At 38.4% G+C, this 20,475-nt stretch overlaps 1 protein-coding gene across 2 annotated transcripts in view; it reads left to right on the top strand.

The window, feature by feature from the left end:
* Positions 1-20,475, top strand: part of Hel25E (ATP-dependent RNA helicase 25E) — a 156,250-nt gene that overhangs the window by 46,906 nt on the left and 88,869 nt on the right. For both annotated transcript variants that reach the window (XM_067144991.2, XM_067144992.2), the window contains exon 5: positions 13,331-13,449. In XM_067144991.2, the coding sequence (XP_067001092.1) occupies positions 13,331-13,449 (119 nt within the window). The remainder of the gene's footprint in view (positions 1-13,330; positions 13,450-20,475) is intronic.

Raw genomic sequence — 20,475 nt, 5'->3', positions numbered from 1 at the left:
TCACAGTGATGAAAAGGAGGTGACTGGTCCCTCTTCTAGCTGTGTTTATTACTGTCGTGAGTAGAGCGATTCACATTTGAAGGGTAAGCACCCCCTCCCCTAGTCAGAACAAAGGATCCTATATGTCCGTGTGCGCTGCGTGAGAGTTTCTCTCATCGCGCGACTAATGACGTTGGTGTTATTTTGAAGTGGACCAGGAAACTTACTCCTGTTGTATGTCTTAGTATTTGTATTATGAGCATCTCTTCTTTTTGAAAATATTATTGTGTTCAGAAACCTTGCTTTGTACGTAAATATTACTAAATATAATGCATGTGTGAGATTTTACTTTTTACAACTTCAGGGCGGAAGTTATTTTTATGTACATGGCATGTTATTTTAGGTAGTAATTTGTGTGTTTAATAAACAGCTAATCATATCCGGCTCCACGGCTAAATGGTTAGCGTGCTGGCCTTTGGTGACAGAAGTCCCGGGTTCGATTCCCGGCGGGGTCGGGAATTTTAACCTTAATTGGTTAATTTCCCTGATACCGGGACTGCTTGTATGTGTCGTCTTCATCATCATTTCATCCTCATCATGATGCGCAGGTGTCCTACGGGAGTCAAATCAAAAGACCTGCATCTGGCGAGCCGAACTTGACCTCGGACACTCCCGGCGCTAAAAGCCATATGCCATCTCTCTCTCTCACACACAGCGTATCATTTCATTTTTATCTAAAATATATCAGGTAGAACTTGCGTTTCATTTCAGTAGTAAATTTCAGCCTTACGCCCCACAAAACTGTGAAAAATGTAAAGTCTCACACGCGACCACTCACGTTACATTTCGGCTAGCGACCACTCGCGGGTTAAACATAGAAGACATACACCATTCAGAGGTTCTGGAGGCTAGACATCTTCGTAAAGTAAAACACTTTAAAGAGACGGAATGACAATAAATGACTAAAAGAAATGATGGTTGGGCGTATTTTTGTGTAATGTGTTGCTGCTTAATAGACTTTTGAAATTGCGAGTTTATTATACATTATCTGCATCTACAAAGATCTTTATCAAATTTGAGTACCGGTACCCTAAAAAAAGGGACATATTCCTCGACATAAAAAATGGTATAACTTGAAAACCGTACGTAATATGATTTCCATACTTTGTAGTTGAATATGCAGAAATAGGATGTATAAATTCTTAATAGAAACTTTTTTGATCAAACCTTTCTTTTAGCTTCAAAACAGATTTTCCTTTCTCCTGAAAGTAAGGATTTTGGAATGAGTACACTTTTCAACTCGCCGATTCAATTACAATTGGCTACGTTTTCTGTACTATCCCAGTTAGCAGCTGTTGATCTTTTCTTAAGCTTTTTCATTTATTTTTTGGCGTTCATTACACAAGCAAGCTGAAGAAATGTTGACATCAGTATAAGCCAATTTCCAGCTGTCTCACTTTGTGTTGCCACTGTCTTTTCGATATGCCGTGCTACTGCGCGACTTTCCGGAAAATTTTGCTCGTAGATAACAAGCAGAAGCAATCATAAAGGCGGTGAACGTGCGAAAAATGCCAGTGAACTACAGGAAGAGATTCCTACGCCTTGGAACGATGTGTATGTGCTGTATAGTAATACAATGCGTATACAACGTTTATTAGTAAGAAAAATATAAAACGCTTATACAGGGTTTATTCCCTGTATAACTATACAAGTGTTAAATAACTGTATAAGGACTTTTTATTAGTAAGGCGGTTAATGGATAAAGGGAGACGCCAACCAATAGGAAAAGGCCAACACAGAATCTTGAGTAGGCCAAAGTCGAACCGCCAATATTTCTCAACTAAAGTAAACTCGTTTCCTCATCCTGAGGTGGTACAGCTCTTTTTAGACACACCCCCAGTGGAGGGGAGTTACATGTACCACTTTTACCGCATATCAACCTTCCTGCCATTCGTAAATCTCTGGCAGTACGGTACCGGGAATCGAAGTCAGACCCCTGAAAGCGGCAACTAATTGTGCTAACCATTACGCTGGCGGACATTATTAACTACAAAACAGACATATAGCATGACTGACGCATGCTTGCAATGCACAGGTTGGACACGAAGCTAGGCCTATTCATCTATTTCTGCGACCTCATCAGAGTTGCAGTAGACCCACGCTACAGAGATGGACATTTCTTAACTATGAAACTCGGATGTACTGCATGGATTGGCGCATTTTATTGCGTAGGTTGTACGGACGAAGCTATTCGCAAATTTGTGCGATATCATCAGAGCTGCAATAAGACTTGTACCCGCTTCGAAGCGGAATCGTCGTCGTTCTCTGATGAATTACATTGGGGGGTTTTATAGGCGAGATTTTTTTTTTTCATTTTCTTAGTCTCGAAAAGCCAGAAGGGGGTCTAATACACGAGTAAATACGGCATATACTAGTACATTTTTGTTAATGAAAGCTTGTATTGTGGCTATCTTATAAATTAAATACTCTTGAGTTGCACCCAATTAAAATGGTAGGGTCATCTTTTAGGGATATTGTTCTTGAGCCCTTTGGTAGGCTTAGATTATTCCTACCGGACTTAAAATCTGCACATGAATTATTCCTATTTGAGTATATGTAATGGCTGAGGCTATAACTTTGTATTGTTCATCTATCTGAACTATCAAATCCTAGATATCTATCAAATGTTGGTTAATACTAATCTCAAGGCTTAGCTGTGCATACGTCTGTTCTAATTGTTCCGTCTTGTTTCTAATAAAGCTTTGAATGTGTTCTAAGTTTTGGCTAAGCTTTAACTCGTTTCTGGTGGCGCCATATAGTGTGGTATTCATGGACTGTAGTGTTGACGTACTATGACTGTTTGCTCTTTGGCGATTTTTTGCCTTGATAAGAATCTGCATCGCTTTGATCCAGCGTACCAAATGGTGATTTCGATAGTGTACCAATAAAGTTAGAGTCCCTGTCTTTCCCTTTTGCTTCTTACTCGAGAGAATTGTTTGATTATAACCTTAAGTTCTTGAACCTTCTGTAATCTGGTTAACTTTAATTCTGTCTCGTGTTGACAAGTGTAATTTAGTACTTGTGGCACTTGATAACATAGGGTTTGTGTCTTCTAAATATTTTGAACGACTGAGTGCATTGTTTAGCTTTGTTAAGTTTACGTATCCGATCAGTCTCCGTTCTCTGGTGGCTAAGTGTATTGTTCCCTGATCCTTAAAGTAAATCCCTGGAGTCTTCTCATAGGGAGTGATCTGGAAGTCTATTGCTCCAACAACATTAATGCGACATGCTACTATTAGTGTGATGGTTGCTACGAAGTAAGTCGCCTTTCGACATGGGCTTCGCCATCTTGTCCCGAGAGAATGACCTGAAGGAGAATCTTCATTCTAGCTGCTGTGTCTATATACTTCTATAGCTTGTATTGTTTAGGCATGAATGATTAATCTTTAAGTGGTCGCCTAATTTACTTGAACCTTAGGTAGTTAACCCTTCTAAGGTGGTGGCGTTCGTCCAGAAACAGCTCATCTTCTCAGTACTCAACATTCTCGAGAGGAGACGGGTGTCCTGGCCCACCGTAATTTGAGTGCTGGAACTTTAACGTTAAGGTTTTGCAATGTACATTTATCCTCCATGCACTTCCTCTTTCTCAGCTATCCTTATGTGTGTGTGTGTGTGTGTGTGTGTGTGTGTGTGTGTGTGTGTGTGTGAGCTCAAAGGAAAGATGGTTGGTAACTGCAGTCTCATCTATGGTGCTTGAACTCCTAAACTGAATGTCATGAAGGTACAAAATTATCCTTCAAGGAAGCAATTGGATCTTTTCAGACTTTTTGGCATCCAGTTCAATATATATTTTTGAAGATACACTTAGAGTCCAGTTAATCCGAACTGAAATATTCAATTTTAAAAAATCTCCTAATTGAAATGAAAGAACATATTATAGAATGAAGATTTACTTGCATTTCATTAGTTATATTTTACTAGAACAACTTAATGTAAATATAATTGCACATCATAAACTATCAATCACTGGTCGATTTATATTTACAAAGTCCATTAGTTTCTTTTGTCGTAGTGATTGGAACCTACTCGAAGATGCAGTGTTAAACCAGTGTCTCATAAACATCACATCAGTGGGAATAGCAGCGGAGTGTTGCTTGACATAGCGGGCGGCTAGTTCCAAGGCGGCTGTGGCATCTGATGTGACACTAGTTGTTCCTTGTGGTCTTCTTCGTCACTCTGTTCCTCATCAACTCCAGATTCTTTCTGACAGTCAGCTTCCATCCACTCGCTTATGTCATTTTCATTGTCGTTTTCTCCTCTACGGGTTCTTAACTGCCCTACTGTAATTGTATACAGTATTTTATTAATGTAACTGCTAAAGAATGGACATTTCAAATTACAGTATGTACTGTATTGTAGAAACCATTTTCCTGAGACTGTTGAGGCGCTGGCCTTCTGATCCCAACTTGGGAGGTTCGATCTTGGCTCAGTCTGGTGGTAGCCTCATGTAAAAAGATTTACTGGCACATAAAAGAACTCCTGTGGGAGAAAATCTGGCACTTAGGCATCTCCGGAAACCATGAAGGTAGTTCGCGGGACGTAAAATCAGTAACATTATTATTAGAAAATATTTTCTGGTTATCTTGATTTATAAATTTCATTTTTGTTCCGTATTGATAGCCACCAAATGTCATAAAAGAAAGAAAAGTTCCACCTGATCAATACTTATTTTTATTCATTATTTATAGATTTTACGCCCACATTGGAGCACTTAAATCAGACTACAACAAATTTGTCTTCCTTTTCTTCTCCCAAAAAGTCTTGAGTCTGATTGACCTGGCTGCCCTCTCCGCATCCGTTATAACATATTGTTTCCTCTGTACAGTGATCAGAGGAAGCCTGATGCATTTATTCTTCAAAATACTTTTCTCGCCTCTGTTTTCTATGGTTTGCATGGTAATATTCAACTCCTCCGAATCACTTTGAACTTCTTTAAACCAATTGTTTTTTGATTTACTATTCCAAAAGTAATTAAATAATTGTTTTAAAACTCTGTTATCACTTAGTCGAAATATATGACAAAAAAAAGGCAATTCTTCTTTTTCTCATTGTCTGTGATGGACTCACTTTCCCGATAGATAACCTCATTCGGCAACAATCTCCACTGTCCATCCCCCTGATGTTTGTTTATGATCGTCCTGACTATCCTTCGATCAACTCGTAAGCGTTCTGTTGTTGATCTAGTATTGAGTTAAAATAATGTTTCACAAGCATAAGTTGCTTCTGGTTTAATAACAGAGTTATAATGCCTAAATTTAGCATTATTCGAAAGACATTTCTTTTTGTATGTAGGCCAAGTTATCCGTTGTGCCTGCTTCAGTTTATATATTCTGCTCTCTATTGATGGTTTTTCATTGCAATTCCAAGTGAGATTTTCACCCAAATATTTAAATGTACTTACAATTTCAATTCGTTTATTATTATTACCTAATAATAGCTCTGAATTTAAAGTTCTGAAAGTAGGCATTATTTTTGTTTTATCATACGAAATTTGCAATCCAACTTTTTTCGCTATATTTGCAAGTTCTTCCAATTGAACTTTAGCCTCTTCGAAACCATTTGCCAGTATCGCAAGATCATCCGCGAATACCAAGCAATTTAGTTTGATATTTTTTCCAATTTTGACTTTTGGAGGACATACCTTAGTCCACTCTCGCATGACCTTTTCCAATACACAATTGAATAATAATGGCGAAAGTCCATCTCCCTGGCGGAGGCCTGTTGTAATTGCAAACGATTTAGATAACTCATTTCTGAATCTAACTTTAGATTGAGTATTCTTGAGTCATACCAATCAGGCTAATAAGTTTGGAATGTAGACCAAATTCCTGAAAGACATTCAACAGTGATTCACGATGTATACTATCATACGCCTTCTGAAAATCAACAAACGTAATAACTAAATTTTTGTTTCTAGATCTGTGATGTTTCATAATGCATTTTAAACATGATTTGGTCAGGGCTGCTTCTTCCTGGACGAAATCCACCTTGATATTCCCCTAGTTCAGCCAAGATGTCCCTGTATTCTGTTATAGATAATCTTAGATAAAATCTTAAATGTAATATCCAATAATATTCCCCGATAATTATTTGGATCAGATCTATCGCCCTTTTTAGGCAATGGTTGAATTATTGCCATATTCCACTCTTCAGGCATTGTAGCAGTATTCCAAATATCTATAAGATGTTTATGTAGATTCTGAACGGTTTGGTCATTAGCATTCTTTCATACCTCTGCGACGATTTGGTTCTCTCCCGGTGCTTTATAATTTTTAAGGGAATCAATTGCTGCTCGTAATTCATTATAAACGGGCGGTGTAACCTTTTCTAAGGATATCCTATTTTTTGGATCTGTGTCATATTGCAGATATTCTGAAGGTTCCTCACTGTTAAGTTCTCAAAGTATCTAGCTAAAATTTCCGCATTATCTTGATTAGTATGTGCCTGTTTTCCATTAGTATCTCATTAGGAGTGTTGGGGGAGTATAATTTGTTTGGTATTGCCGAAATGTTTTATAGTAATCTCTTGTGTTACGTTGAGTAAATGCTTCGTCAATAGAGTGTAACATCTCCGTGTGATAATTTCTGTTAACCCTTCCGATGATTTTAGCCGTATGTCGTCTAGCAGTAACAAATTCTTTGCGTGACTGTTCTGTTTTCCGTTGTTGATCAATCAACCATGCCTTGTGTCGGTGTTGAATCGCTGCATCGCACTCCTCATTCCACCAAGCATGTTTTTTCCTCTTTTTAACGGGAGCGTTTTCCTCAGCAATGGTTTTTAGCTTGTTAATTACCGTTCTCAAATCATCACTTAGATAGGTTTTAGATTGTTCGTAATATAATTTATTATTAATGAGATAGCTAGGGTCATATGTTTTCTTCCTATTACATTTGGAGAGAATGTTTCTTTTTTGGAGTTAATTTTATTTTAATTTTGGACAAATAATGATTTGAATCTATGTCCACTCCACGGAGGACCCTCACATTGTAAATTTCCTTATGATAGTTCTTATCCATAGCTACATGATCAATTTGGAACTCCCCTAATTTAACATTAGGTCACTTCCAAGTCAACAGTTTATGTGGTCGTCGTTTGAATCGTGTGGTTTCCAAAAGTAGCCCATGATCAATACAAAGATCGATCAATCTCTGACCATTCCTGTTAGTTAGATGATGAGCAGGCCACTTACCTACATTATTACGAAACTTTTTCTCACGGCCTATTTTAGCATTGAAATCGCCAGGCATTTTTTAAATATGGTTATCGGAAATGGATGATAATAGTTGGTCTAGTTCTTCCCAAAATTTGTCTGTGTCTTCCCTTTTGGTCCTGTTTTTTTCATTCGTTGGAGCATGGACGTTTATCATTGTGTACGTTTTATTCTCTACTTTGATTGTCATCAATGCCGTTCGGGGGGAGGTGGAAGAAAAATCTTCAGTTGAATCTAAGATACTAGTATGAACAAAAAAGCAGACTCCAAACTGAGGAACACTCTTTAGTACTCTCTCACCTGGGGGACCCTTGTATAGGCGATATCCCCCTGACTCAAGGGGGGTCTTGATCCGTATTACGCAATTCTTGAAGAGCAGTTATCAGTATCTTATGTTGATCTAAGACGTCTGTGAGATGTTTTAATTTGCCCACTTTCATTAATGAATTTATGTTCACTGTAGCGAAATATGAGAACTGTCCTGATTTATTAAATTTATTAAATTAATTTAAGACTCGCCTTGGTCTTCCATGTGACACCCCACTGTATCCGAATGGTGTCTTTGTTTGGCTCTGATGATTGTGTGTATCCAAACCGGTGGATATTTCATTAGAAGACTAATCATAATAGGCTGATTGTCTGATCAATGATCAATACATTTCTGACCGAAGTCAGGGCTTACAATGCCAGATGTGATGTGGCAAGGTGATGAATGGTGAATGATGGGTGATGAAAGATGAATTGTGAAGAAGGCTTTTTGCCTTATTTCATCCTAGTTGTTCAGGACTGGGAGTAGGCATTTCCTCCATACCCCGCGAACGTTATGGTTTTCCCGCCAATACTCGGGTAGCTGATTGCAGTGGTTTCCCACTGGGCAATGGGGTCGCCACATCCCTACGCCACAATACTTGTTTATTTAAATACTTATTTACTTAAATACTTATTTAAATAAGTATTGATCAGGTGGAACTTTTCTTTCTTTTGATATTTTCTGGTTTATCCAAAAATTTCGTAATCCCAACAGACTCCGGTCTCAATTAGTTCGGATTAACGAGACTCTACTGTGTATCAATACGAGTGTAAGAGTTCTACAGGGTTGAGGGAATAGTTCACGCTCTGAGATAATTGTGTTTTTTTTTGTTAGTTTAATTGATGGAAATATAACGGTATGTAGGATGAGCCACGTGTGGTTTTGTTACATCTTGCTCTTCTCACAAGAGCTACGGGCAAGGGCGGGTGTCTGAAGTTCAACCCGTCCTTCTATATGCTACGGACGACGTATACTATGGTATAAACTTCCTAGTTGTTTGTCCTAAATTTGTGTGGTTGATTTGGATGAGTGCAAGTGGTATGACTGTGACGTTTTGCGGGAAAACATAAACCTTCAACTTCAGGGGTAGCAATAACATGCTCTGTTACTTGGGTTACTAGTGATAATGTATGTTACCGTTTGTTCAGATCGGTCTGATCGTGGTGGAATTTTCTCTCTGGGTTCTGCCCATGGAGAGGGGTGCTCTGTTTATCTCTTCCATATGGAAAGCTAATGGGTCTCGCAGAGTTGCTTCGCTTGGCCAGCTTACACCATGGGTTGCACTGCGCCGTACTATCTCATCGGAGCTTTGTTTACTAACACCTCTGCTCTCTCTTATTCATTCATTCATTCATTCGGAGGGATGTAGTGTTTCCTTGTAAGTTATCTCTTACATGTTGTTATAAAATTATATTATCCATTACGGGGTATTAAGTCTTCTACAGTGTGCCTAAAAATGGTCTATACTATGTACTGGAGTACAGCGTTTTATTATAGTATGGAGTTATCTGTTAACGTTAACGCACTCCTTGTGACGTTAGGTGTTGCAATTACCCTTAATTGCGAGGATACTTGTAGGTCATGCCCTCGCCTCTCATGACCTTTAGTGACAGGTACCATTCAGTTGTGCGCACTGCGCTCTGCATACCAATTTCTCTAGGCTCTTTTTTGTGTTGGATTAAAATTTCTATATGCCACTAAATTTAGCACATGGGTTGGCTGAGTATTTCAAGTAACTCTACCAGCAGTCTTCGGTATGTCCAAAATCCATTGGGGTAGATGGGGGTGTGGATCTACCATGGTTGAAACCAGAGCCATATGTTCACAATCACGTGGTTTAGCTTACGTACAGTTTAGCCTGTTCTTGTGTACATTAATAATTTTGCCCTTTTTATTGACTCCTAGCAGACCGTTGATGCCATCTATTTGTTTTACTTCGTAAGGTCCCCTATAGGGTGTCTCAACCTTCCACGCCTTAAGGTTTCATCCCTTAGAAGTACTTCGTCCCAGACTTGAAAGGTTACCTCATATCGTTAAAAGAAATAAGTTTCATAATGATAGATCCGTATTGAACTGTGATTACAATAGAGTAAAATAATATATTATTATTGGTCCACCTTTTCAATACAAAATGAAAATTACATAGGGACTAGTTTCGACCTAGTAATAGGTCATCAGCCTGAAGTAAATTAAAGTGTAAATATCGAAGAAAAACATAAACAATGTAAACACAAGTACAGTTTTTTAAAGGTACATACCATGTGGGAATTTGAGTAGAGATATATTAAAAATAACTCTTCCAATTGACGAAGCACTGAGCGGAAGTTATGTAAAGTTCGGTGCGCCGTATATTATAAAAGACCACTGTGCACTAAATGATGTAATAAAGAAGAAGAGTAGGTTGAATGCTGGCTTCTTCTTAGCTGTTGTATATTCGAAGAAGATTACGTCGTATTTTATAAGGTATTGAAAGACGTCAAAATACATGGATGTTGGAAAGGCTCTTCATTTTTTGGAACAAGGCAGTTGTTGCGCGAGGAGGCTTAGGAAACCAGAGAAGCGCTATATTATGTTAAAAAATAGAGATCCTTAAAAAAGTTCCGTGCGTCGTATAAATTGTGGAAATGGAAATCGATAAAACTTGGTTCTTAAGCGATAATGTTGTTCATTCAGAGATCAATTGAAAATAAAGAATCGTAACATTGTCTTCTCAAGATGTTTATAAAGTAGAATTAATAGACGATGCGAAGTATGATACTAGGAGAAAGCTCTTCTGCTTCTGGAATCTTGAAGGACGATGGATGTTTCACGAGGTGGAATAACATATGGAGTTAAATAAAGGTGGATATAAATTCGCAGTTCAATGCGGACCATAAATTTGATTCTGAATAAAAGACAGTAAGATTTTTTTTTTTAGCTGAAGAGAGAAACGGAGGTAGGTAAGGATCAAAGGAAAATTGTTGAGGAGGTGAAGGAAGGAAAATAAAGGTGAGGAAACTATGATTCTTTTCATCTGCCAGGGGTTACTTTTGCACAGCATGTGATTATATTAATAACAAGTTCCCTCTCAGTGATGAAGTACCTAATCTGCAAAGGTTGCAGATGTTTCAAAAATTGAGGATGCCCAGTTTTCTTCTGTACAATTCTATATAGAAAGATTTCCATCATTGCTGCCGAGGAAGGGCAGTGAGGTGGTTGAGGATGAGATGAATGTGCTTCAGAATGGGCTCTCTTAATGAACATTTGTGGAGTTGATGGTGTTCTTAAGTATGATGGGATATCCAGGCATGTGATCATTTCAGTTCTTACTCTACTGCACAGCAATGCTGAGTGTGAATGTGTGTTCAGCTTGGTGAAAAAGAACCCAGTTTAGATCCTCAGTGTCATGAAATTCTGGATTCTATTTCTGTTTTAAAAACCAGAAGTACTGGTCCGTGTTACTAAGAGTAGTTTTCCTCCAGAATTTCTGAAGAAAGCAAAGAAAGCAACTCATCTCCATCTGTCCTCTCCAACCTGTAATGGATAATAAGCCTACATATTGTGAACTCGAGAAAATTTTGTAAGTAAATGTTTAGTTCAATTTTGACGGTGGCATTCATATTGTGACCCGCAAGTTTAAAGTGCAGAAAAACACTGTACTGTGTGAATTGTTCTTACTGTTAAGTGAAAACAGATGAGCACACATCAAGGTGTAACTTTGTGTATTTAATTTCAGGGGTGATAACATGTATTTGACTTGTATTGGTATTGTTTGTAATCCCCCCCGCTGTCCTTTTTCGCTATGTCTCAAGACTTTGTGATGTATGTGCGTGTTGTTGAAATTTTTCTGCTTTAGGATCTTCTGGATTTATTTTTGAAAGATGGCAGGTATGGTATTGAAGATGCCTTTGGCAATTAATGGTCTTGCCGAGTGTGAAGTACAGGCTGTGATTCGTTTTCTAAATCCTACTGCCTTGAAAGCTGTTACTTCAACCCTTCGATGTTTCGATAAACCATTTAAGGACAGTGTGCGGAAACACTTCTGAAGAATTTATTTGTTGTGGTCCACTGTTCAATATAATGTTGATACAAGGCACTAAAACGAAAATGGTATGTACACTCATAAAACGGACATGTTTCAGCCTTTTGGGGGGGGGCGTCATCTTCAGTTGGTGTTCATTAAAATGTGAAGACATCTTAAAATTCTTATGTGAGAAAATTGAGGAAAGGTAACCATTTTGTAGGTCTCTCTTGATGAATGCTGTCCATAACAACACAAAAATTGCTCCTCTAGCCTGGTGTGTTGCACAATTCATTGCATTATAAAGATGGTGAAAAACAATGCATGATATTTAAAAAAATTTCATTACTACACCTTTCCATTAATCTAGTCTTTTGTCCTTATATTTTACTTTGGGAATCTTAAGATATCTTCATTTTTTTGTTTACTAGATGATGATGACCCTGAAAAAAGGTTGAGACATGCCCCATTTTTTTTAGTGTATATGCCATTTAGTTTTAAGTATCAGCATTGTAATGAACTGGAGGACTACCACAAATAAATTCTAAATTTTTTTTATCAGAAATTGTCAATACAGAACAAGGTATGAGATTCATTCCTTGTAATGTTTAGTAGTAACTTTTGCCGTATAACACATTCTTTTCTCCTCTGCAAAAACGTCTTTAACAAGGTTTTAGTGTAAGTACCGTATAATGAACAAGGAGAGAGAATGCCTGAAATGTAAAAATGTATAGAATATCGTATTGCAGGGGTATGGAACTATTAGACTTTTTTTTACAAGCACTTTACATTATACGTATATTTTAAGTTACGTAAGAGTTGCAGATTTGCTATTTCTGATGATGTGAGGAGAGTATGTTCTGGGGCCGATGAAACTAACTATATTATTTGAGGTCACTTTAAAAAAGTGTGTACAATGTTGAACTATGTTTTGGACCAGGGTGTTATTAAATGATGTTTCCTGGTTACACTTTTTGACTGAATTACTTGGAGGTTACACTTTCTTTGTGTGAGTGCTCTATGACCTTCGTAATACCCAGCTTTGGTTTTGGAAGACTCGTGTCGAAGCTGCGAGTTTTAGCATTCGTGCCAACTCTGTACGCTTAAGATGTGTGTAGTTATTCACTTCTTGATGGATTTTAATTTTGCCTTCATTGGTGGAGATTTCATGACATCTATATCCTTAACTAGGCTATTGAGGGACGAATGTTCTATGCTACTGAACTTCTCGGGATTATGTTCCTAATCTGTAAGTAAGCTGTCGCTGTTCTTCGCTGTACAGCTCAGCACACAATAAATTCCTAACTTCTGACGAATGACAAATACGAGCACGAATAGGCTTGCTGTTTCTCAGTATTCTCACACCAAATTGGCAAGCAAAAGTGAACTTCCCTGAATCTAACAGCTTGCTCTCCAAAGATGTAATTTACCATGTGAGGTTAAGGAATTCAAGGCCTTTCCCTGATATTGTGCGAATTACCTCAACCTACCTCTGATGGTAAGGGCTCTTACCTCAGTGTGAAATCTTATTCCATTTACTAGGGATGACAAGGAGCATTGTCTAGAAATTGCTGTCCTGATTTTATCTTCCCTCTGCTGTTTTGTCAGGTGTTACCTTGCAGCCATATTTCTGAATGTTTTTGAGTAGGTCACTGTTATTTCTATCTCCATATTGTTTTCTATTCTGTAATTTGCACGGAAATTCTTAGGCATGTGGAGTGCTTGAAGTGTTTGGTGTGATAGTATACATTCTATTTTTTTCCCCTTGTAGATATGAGACGGGATGTGCAGGAGATCTTCCGCAACACGCCACATGGAAAGCAAGTCATGATGTTCAGCGCTACGTTGAGCAAGGAGATTCGACCCGTCTGCAAGAAATTCATGCAAGATGTAATTGCCCCTCGTTACATACCACTTATAACTTAGCGTCAGTTTCATGCTCTTAATTCCACCTTCGCTAATGTTGATACGTTCGGCATCTGTAGTTGGGAGAAGTAGGGTTTCCAGATATGCCAGAAGTTGCCCTGTCCTATGTAAATTTACGAGAGGTAATAATACCGTGGTTACTCCCACTCCTTTAGTACCTATCCCGTTGAACTTCAACTGAGTTGTTCAACAGCTGCTAAGTCTGTCCTTGTATAGATCTTTGACAGCTGATACCTTATCCTGCACTCCCATCATGTCTGAAATATTCGTCTTAAGTCCTATTGAGATCTGGCATTTTAGCACGTCTGGGAGGGAACATTTTTGTATGCGTTAGAATAGGGTGGGGAATCGGAAGAACAGAAGATAAGAAGATCAAGAGAGAAGAAGCAAGAAAGAAGATGCAAGACACGAAGATATTGGTTTTAGTCATTGGGAGGGATTCTTCACTTCAACATTTTTCATGTTAAATTTCTACTGCTGTAATTTTGGCTGGCTACTCTGGGCTCCAAATTGACTAGGGAGTCATGTTGCCGAAAACACCGTCATCGATTTGAAGAGTCTCGAAGTCCTAGCAGATGCAATGCTGAGTCCTCTTGAGGCTACTGTGCATCTCTGGTACGAGAGGTCTAGTGGTCCGTCATCCACCCCATTCAGCCAACCGTATGTAAATGATTGGATGGTCTGGTAACTGCCTTTTTAAAAAATTTGGGGTTAGGAGACCAATATGTGCTTTTATCATTCTTTTGTAGGGAAGTTTGTATTTTATGTGAATTTCAGTATCTAGTTTTGGTCTATTCCAAGTGTATATGGTGAATTAACTTCCAAAAGTAAACATTAAGGACTGAAAGTTACGTTGATCTGTTGATCATCTATGATGGGTTATGTTGAGATAAGGTACTTTATGTTCAAATATAGTGCTGAGAACAGTTTCATCTCTGTCTAGGTACAGTAGAACCTCGATGCATCATTCCCGGAACTGTCGTTTTCCCGTATCCATCATTCAATTTATTCGGTCCCAAAAGTGTTCCATATAAACCAATGTTAAATTTCCCCACATCTGTTGTTCCTTGGAACTATAGTTTTATCGCATCGATAGTAAAAAATATTTGTCCGCGACCACAATTTTCCCGCATGGATCGATCGTACATAAGATACATACGCAAAAGTTTTTTGAATTTAAGGAGACAGCTGAATACTCTTAGCATATATTAGCAACCTGTTACGCAAGAATGTACGAGCGATTACGATTTGCTAGTCTTGTGTAGTGTGAAAATGTTCAATTTTAGGTTCCGTATTGAATCGAGATTTACATTCAAACTTTGTTAGTTATGGGGATCCACCTATTCACCTATTCTTGTATTGAATAGGTGGATCCCCATACCTAACAAAATTTGAATGTTGCTAATCTTGAGAGAGGATCTTGTAGGCTGGAGTGCTGTGCGCAGGTTTATTCACGCTCAACGAGGCTCCTGGCGCCAACGCTTATCCTCGACCCACTAACCGGCCCCTAGAAGTATTCTTATTTACAAGAATTAAAACGGAGGTACTGTAAAACTCAAATTTGCCACCAGTTCCTGTGTTGCTATTGGCTGGCTAGAGCTGCCAGCTTTGTTGAAAATGAGAAAATTGCGCAGCTTAAAATAGTCGTGGTGTGCGCCGGGTAAGTTTTAATTAGACACAGGGTTATTAATCGCGTTGTACATTGTGATATGTGTGGGATGCTAGAGGCCTGTTGTTTATTGCCCCCTGCCCAGTTGTTAACAGTTGACCTCACCTAACCAAGCCAGACTAATAATCTTTTCATTATTATTATTATTATTATTATTATTATTATTATTTAATCTCCAAAGTGCTGTGAACCCTATTTTACCATAAGGTATGTTAGGGTTGTAGTTCATACAAAATATACAATTTCTCTGATAAAATTCAAAATACATAAACAGCAAAATAGACATGAACAGAAATAGAAAAATAAAAGTATGATATGATATATACAATCCTTAATACTAAGAGTACCATACTAATATTTAAAATACCAGACATATAATATATATATATATATATATATATATATATACAATATATATGTTAAGCAGCTAATAAGCAGACAGTATGAAATTATATATGTTTAAATACATAGTCAATAAATTCTGAAAATTGAGAAGTGCAGCATTTTTTGTATTAAAAAAAATGAAATTTAGTGGTTTTTCAAAATAGCAACTGCAAGTTAACAAATGCATCTTAAGTTCAAAAAAACTTGCTGTCTTAAAAGCAGGACAGTTGAACAGAATGTGTTCTACAGTTTGAATGTCTTCAGTGCAGAAGCACAGTGAGACATTTTGTGTTGGAATTTTGAATTGCTCAAATTAAGCATTGAATTTACCATGACCTGATAGCACTTGAGTTAAATGAAAGTTGCACGCTATATATTTACATCCCAGCCTACTATATACATTTGGAAAAAGCAGGTCTTTGGTTACTGAGCCATTTTTACTTGCTAACCACAGTTCATTCCAGCGAGAGAGCATTTCATCCTTTATGTTCTTTTGACAAAAGAAACTCGGCATTTAGTATAACTCTGACAAGTTAGAATTACAAGCTTCTTTGGCCAATTGGTCAGCTCTTTCGTTCCCTTTTATGGCGGAATGACCTCGCACCCAACCGAAACATATATCTTTATTGTCATCATCATTTCCCTTTATCCAGCTGTAGCCGGGTAGGGGCAAATATGGTTCCTCTCCACTTTCTTTGGTCTATCCACCACTCCTCCAACACTGTGTCCCAGTCCAGGTTTCTTTCTATAATGCTGCGTTGGATGGTATCCTTCCATCTCAATCGTGGTTGTCCACGGCCTCTCCTTCCTTGGATTTGCATTTCCATCACCTTTTTTGGCATTCTTTCGTCGCTCATTCGCTTTGTGCCCCAACCATCTTAGTCGGCTCTTCTCTATTCTATCATTCATTTTTTCAACTCCAATATCTTCCCGGATTTTCTCATTCCTTATTTTGTCTCGTCTACTCTTCTGTATCATACTCCTCAAGAATTTCATTTCGGCTGCCTGTATTCGACTCTCATCCTTCTTTGTCATTGTCCAAGTTTCTGCTCCGTAAGTTGTTATGGGTACATAATACATCTTGTACATAGTATCCTTTGCTTCCATTGGCACATCTTTGTCCCATAACATATTTCTTCTTCTTTATTGTACTTTGATATATTCTCTCTTACATGTACTGCCAAATTGTGTAAGTTGTATTTATCTTTTATGGAGTTCAGCGCCGCTTGTGAGTCACTGAGTATAGTCGCATACGTATTTTTGTTTATGCACCACTCGACTGCTTTCAATATTGCAAGCAGCTCAGCTTGAAACGTGGAACAGTATTCCTTTAGTTTTATTTTCTCAGAATGAACTTCGTCTTCACCGTCATATACCACAAAGGCGCAGCCCACTAGTGTTCCGTTGCTGGAAATGCGAGAACCATCTGTGTATATTGAATGGCTGTGATCTCTGGTACATGGTTGGTCTAATACAGTTCTCATATAGTCTGCTGGATGTCCGGCGGCAGTATGATGTGCAGGAAGTTCAAGTTCCACTCCTTCCAAATCCTGCGGATGTATTCTGTTCTTCTTACAGTTGACAGAAGTTGACATGCTGAGTCCTGTGAGATGCAGAGGTTCTATACGAGAAATAAGGGCAGCGTCTGTTGATATTGTACGGTAAGCGCGTGTGATGCGTAACACGAAACCTCTTTGAATTTGAGACAATTTCTGTTGCGCCCATTTTTTATGCAGAACATGTTCGAAAGCAGTGACACAATAAAGCACCATTGGTTCAACAGCTCCACGATATATAATCTTCAAAATTTTCGAGTTTAGTCCCTAGGTGGGCCGTGTTACCATTGTCAGGCTCCTATACAATTTGGCTGCTTTAGTTTCCAAATGTTGAAAGTGCAGTCTAAATAAAAGTTTGTCGTCTAAAATTATTCCTAGGTATGTCATGCCATCTACAATATCTCATTTTTGGCTGTCTAGTTTAACCACCGGTGTTTCAAATTTCCTTTTCTTGGTGACTAGCATAGCAACAGTCTTAGATGTGTTGAATTTCAATTTGTTATTCTGTCCCCACCTTAGAAGTATGTAGAGTGCTTCATTTGCTGCAGATGTTAATGTATTTGTTGTTCTACCCCTAACTAGTAGTAATGCATCATCTGCGTAACCAGTTAGCGAACAATTATCGGGAAGCTTCTGTTGAAGAATGTCCGTTTTAAAATACTTTGGTACATAATCATAAATTTCTGCTTGTAGAAAGTTTTCAATACAATTGTGTGTGAAGTGCATACATGGCTGTACAGATAACTAAAGCCTGGTGAGGCTATGAAAGTTCAGATCCCACCAAACCATGACTGACGTGGTGTTGTGATTCCTCCGATCCTTACAAACTCTCGTAAGCTGCTTGAGTGTGTGCTGCATATACCATGTTGTTCTCTGATGCCCATTGTTGGCTTACTGCTGCAGGAGTTGCCTTGATTTTAGTTTGAGCTGTGGTGTCAGGAAATGACCAGTGCTCCGCCGATAAGCTCTAAAGCTAAGGTCTTCTTGAAGTACCCTGTTTCTTGACTGTTGCATACATGTCGATACTTTTCCCATAGGATAAATGATATATTCATATGCTTGTGTATTTGTCTGATGCTCTATTTTCCGAGTGTATCGTCCGTCGCCGCTGTGTATAGTGTTGCTTGCTCATCACAGCAGCGTGTGCTTCACAGGTGGGAATTCGGGATGGCACTCGTCTTACAAGCAAGAGAGACTATAGAGCATCCAGCGTTAAGAAAAGACTACAGGCCTTATGGGCTTTTACTTCTATTGGTGTTACCCATTTTAGTTCTACATGTATATAAAAATTATAATGAATTCCTATCAAAATGTATAATTTTTCTTATGAAACAAGCATTGGTTGTGCCATACAATACTAAAGAAGACGTAAAATCATTTTGATATCTTTGAGTTTATCCTTTTAAATATCGTATATGCGGTTCAGTACACGGAACAGCCGGCCATGCTTGTCGCATTGCGCGCCACATTTCAGCGTGTAGTGCGGAAGTGTGTACAGTAGTCAACACGTGTAATAACTCAGCTTAACCACTGCGAATCATCGTTGGTGAGGTCAGTGCGGCATGTTTCCCTTTTTGTGTGTGTCACTCATTACAGTGATTGCTTATGTAAGGGAGATATTCGGCACAGTGAAGTGATCGTCTTCCTGGGGCGCATAGTGTTTTGTTATAAATACAGTATATTGTTTCATTTTTCGTGTATTGCATTGCTTTTTGTTGTGTGTATCGTGTATTGTCTTTTTCTGTTTAGTATTTTATATAATCAATCAGCGAGTAATACATTTAAATTATAGCTGAACATGTGAAAAGGAGAAGTAGTGAAGTTGTGAGAAGAAGGGAACGGCAAATGGTGCTTAATTCATTTTCATATTTGAAAACAAAGCATCCAGGACGAAGTGTAAACTGGGTAGTAGATAAAGCCGCAAAGTTTTTAGGAATTTCGAGGTCTTCTGTCTTCAAAATAAGGAAGGAAGCCAGCGAAGGGCCATTCCAGAGTCCAAGCAAAAAGCGGGAAAGGAACGCAGTAATTCCAGACTCATTAAATACGATGATTTTGTCAGAAGTGGAATACGGCGCACTGTTCATGAATTCTATTTTAGAGATGAACCGCCAACTCTGAACACAATCCTCACTTCCGTAAACAGCAACCCCGAACTACCTGATTTTAAGAAATCATACGAATAGGTCATTCAGCATTCTGTATTTTATGTTGCGGAAGAATATTTAAGTTATCGTATTTTGTGATGAACATGAAGCCCTTGCATCTGTTGTCACTTACGAGTAAATTTATCTGAAATGAGCTGAAGGATACATCACCGAGATAGAGATATCTCGCCGTCAGCTTCCTGTGTTGTAACCACACAGTATTTGCCTTAATAATGAAATATTTCTGGCGGCTAATAGACTCAGCACTGCGCTCCCTTAAAGCAACAACGATCATGAAACGTTCTCAGATATAAGAAACAAGACTATCATTTCGGTTTCTGGGCTTGCTTATTATTATTATTATTATTATTATTATTATTATTTAGTTTGCATCCCTGCATGTTCAAACTCTTACTCTATTTCGAATGATACAGTCAGTGGCTATTATCCTTAGAAACGTTATGGCAGAACGAAATGTCATGACTGTAATTTCATTAATTCATTAATGACTGGAGATAATCTGGCATTTACAACAGCTGTACCAAGCGATGTATAATTTTATGTCATCACTGTATTTCACAAGCAGTGTCCGAGCCGCGGTGAGTGAGCGAGTATGGCAACAGTGGAAGGCAGCAGGCCCATAAGGCCTGTAGTCTTTTCTTAACTCTGGATGCTCTATAGCGCGCTCTAGCGACTCCGTTAATCGGGGCAAAAGAATGAATTTGTTATTGTGTGGTTCGCGCGCTGTTAACGTCGTTTCTGTTTGTTGTTCCTTTGGAGTTGAAGGCCACTGCGTGTTTCTTTCTTGCGGTTCTGAACTTTTCCTCTTTCAAAGTAGTATGTTAATAATAATAATAATAATAATAATCATCGTATGACCTCGGCTACCATGTGCAGACATTTCAATTTGACACCATCTGGCTGTCTGCTCGTCGATTTCGACGTTCGGTTTTATGCTATCCCTCTAGATGGCAGACAGAATAAACCAAAACTCTCTTAGATCTTTCACATGCCGATATCATATGACATGGAGTGTCGAATGGACTTTTTTCCGCCCTTCAAAAATCCGACTACCTCTGCCGGGTTTGAACCTTCTGTCTTGGGATCCGGAGGCTGACAGTCTACCACTGATGTATGAAATACATTGATCTGCGAATTTTAGTACATGTATTTCAGGGAACTGTGTCGGTGGCAATTTCTGCTATTTTCTCTTCACATGATGGCCACAAAACATAAC

This window comes from Anabrus simplex, chromosome 4, assembly GCF_040414725.1.
Source record: "Anabrus simplex isolate iqAnaSimp1 chromosome 4, ASM4041472v1, whole genome shotgun sequence".
Taxonomy (NCBI): Eukaryota; Metazoa; Arthropoda; class Insecta; order Orthoptera; family Tettigoniidae; genus Anabrus; species Anabrus simplex.
Note: the sequence above shows the minus strand (reverse complement) of the source record. Positions and strands in the feature narration are given on the sequence as shown.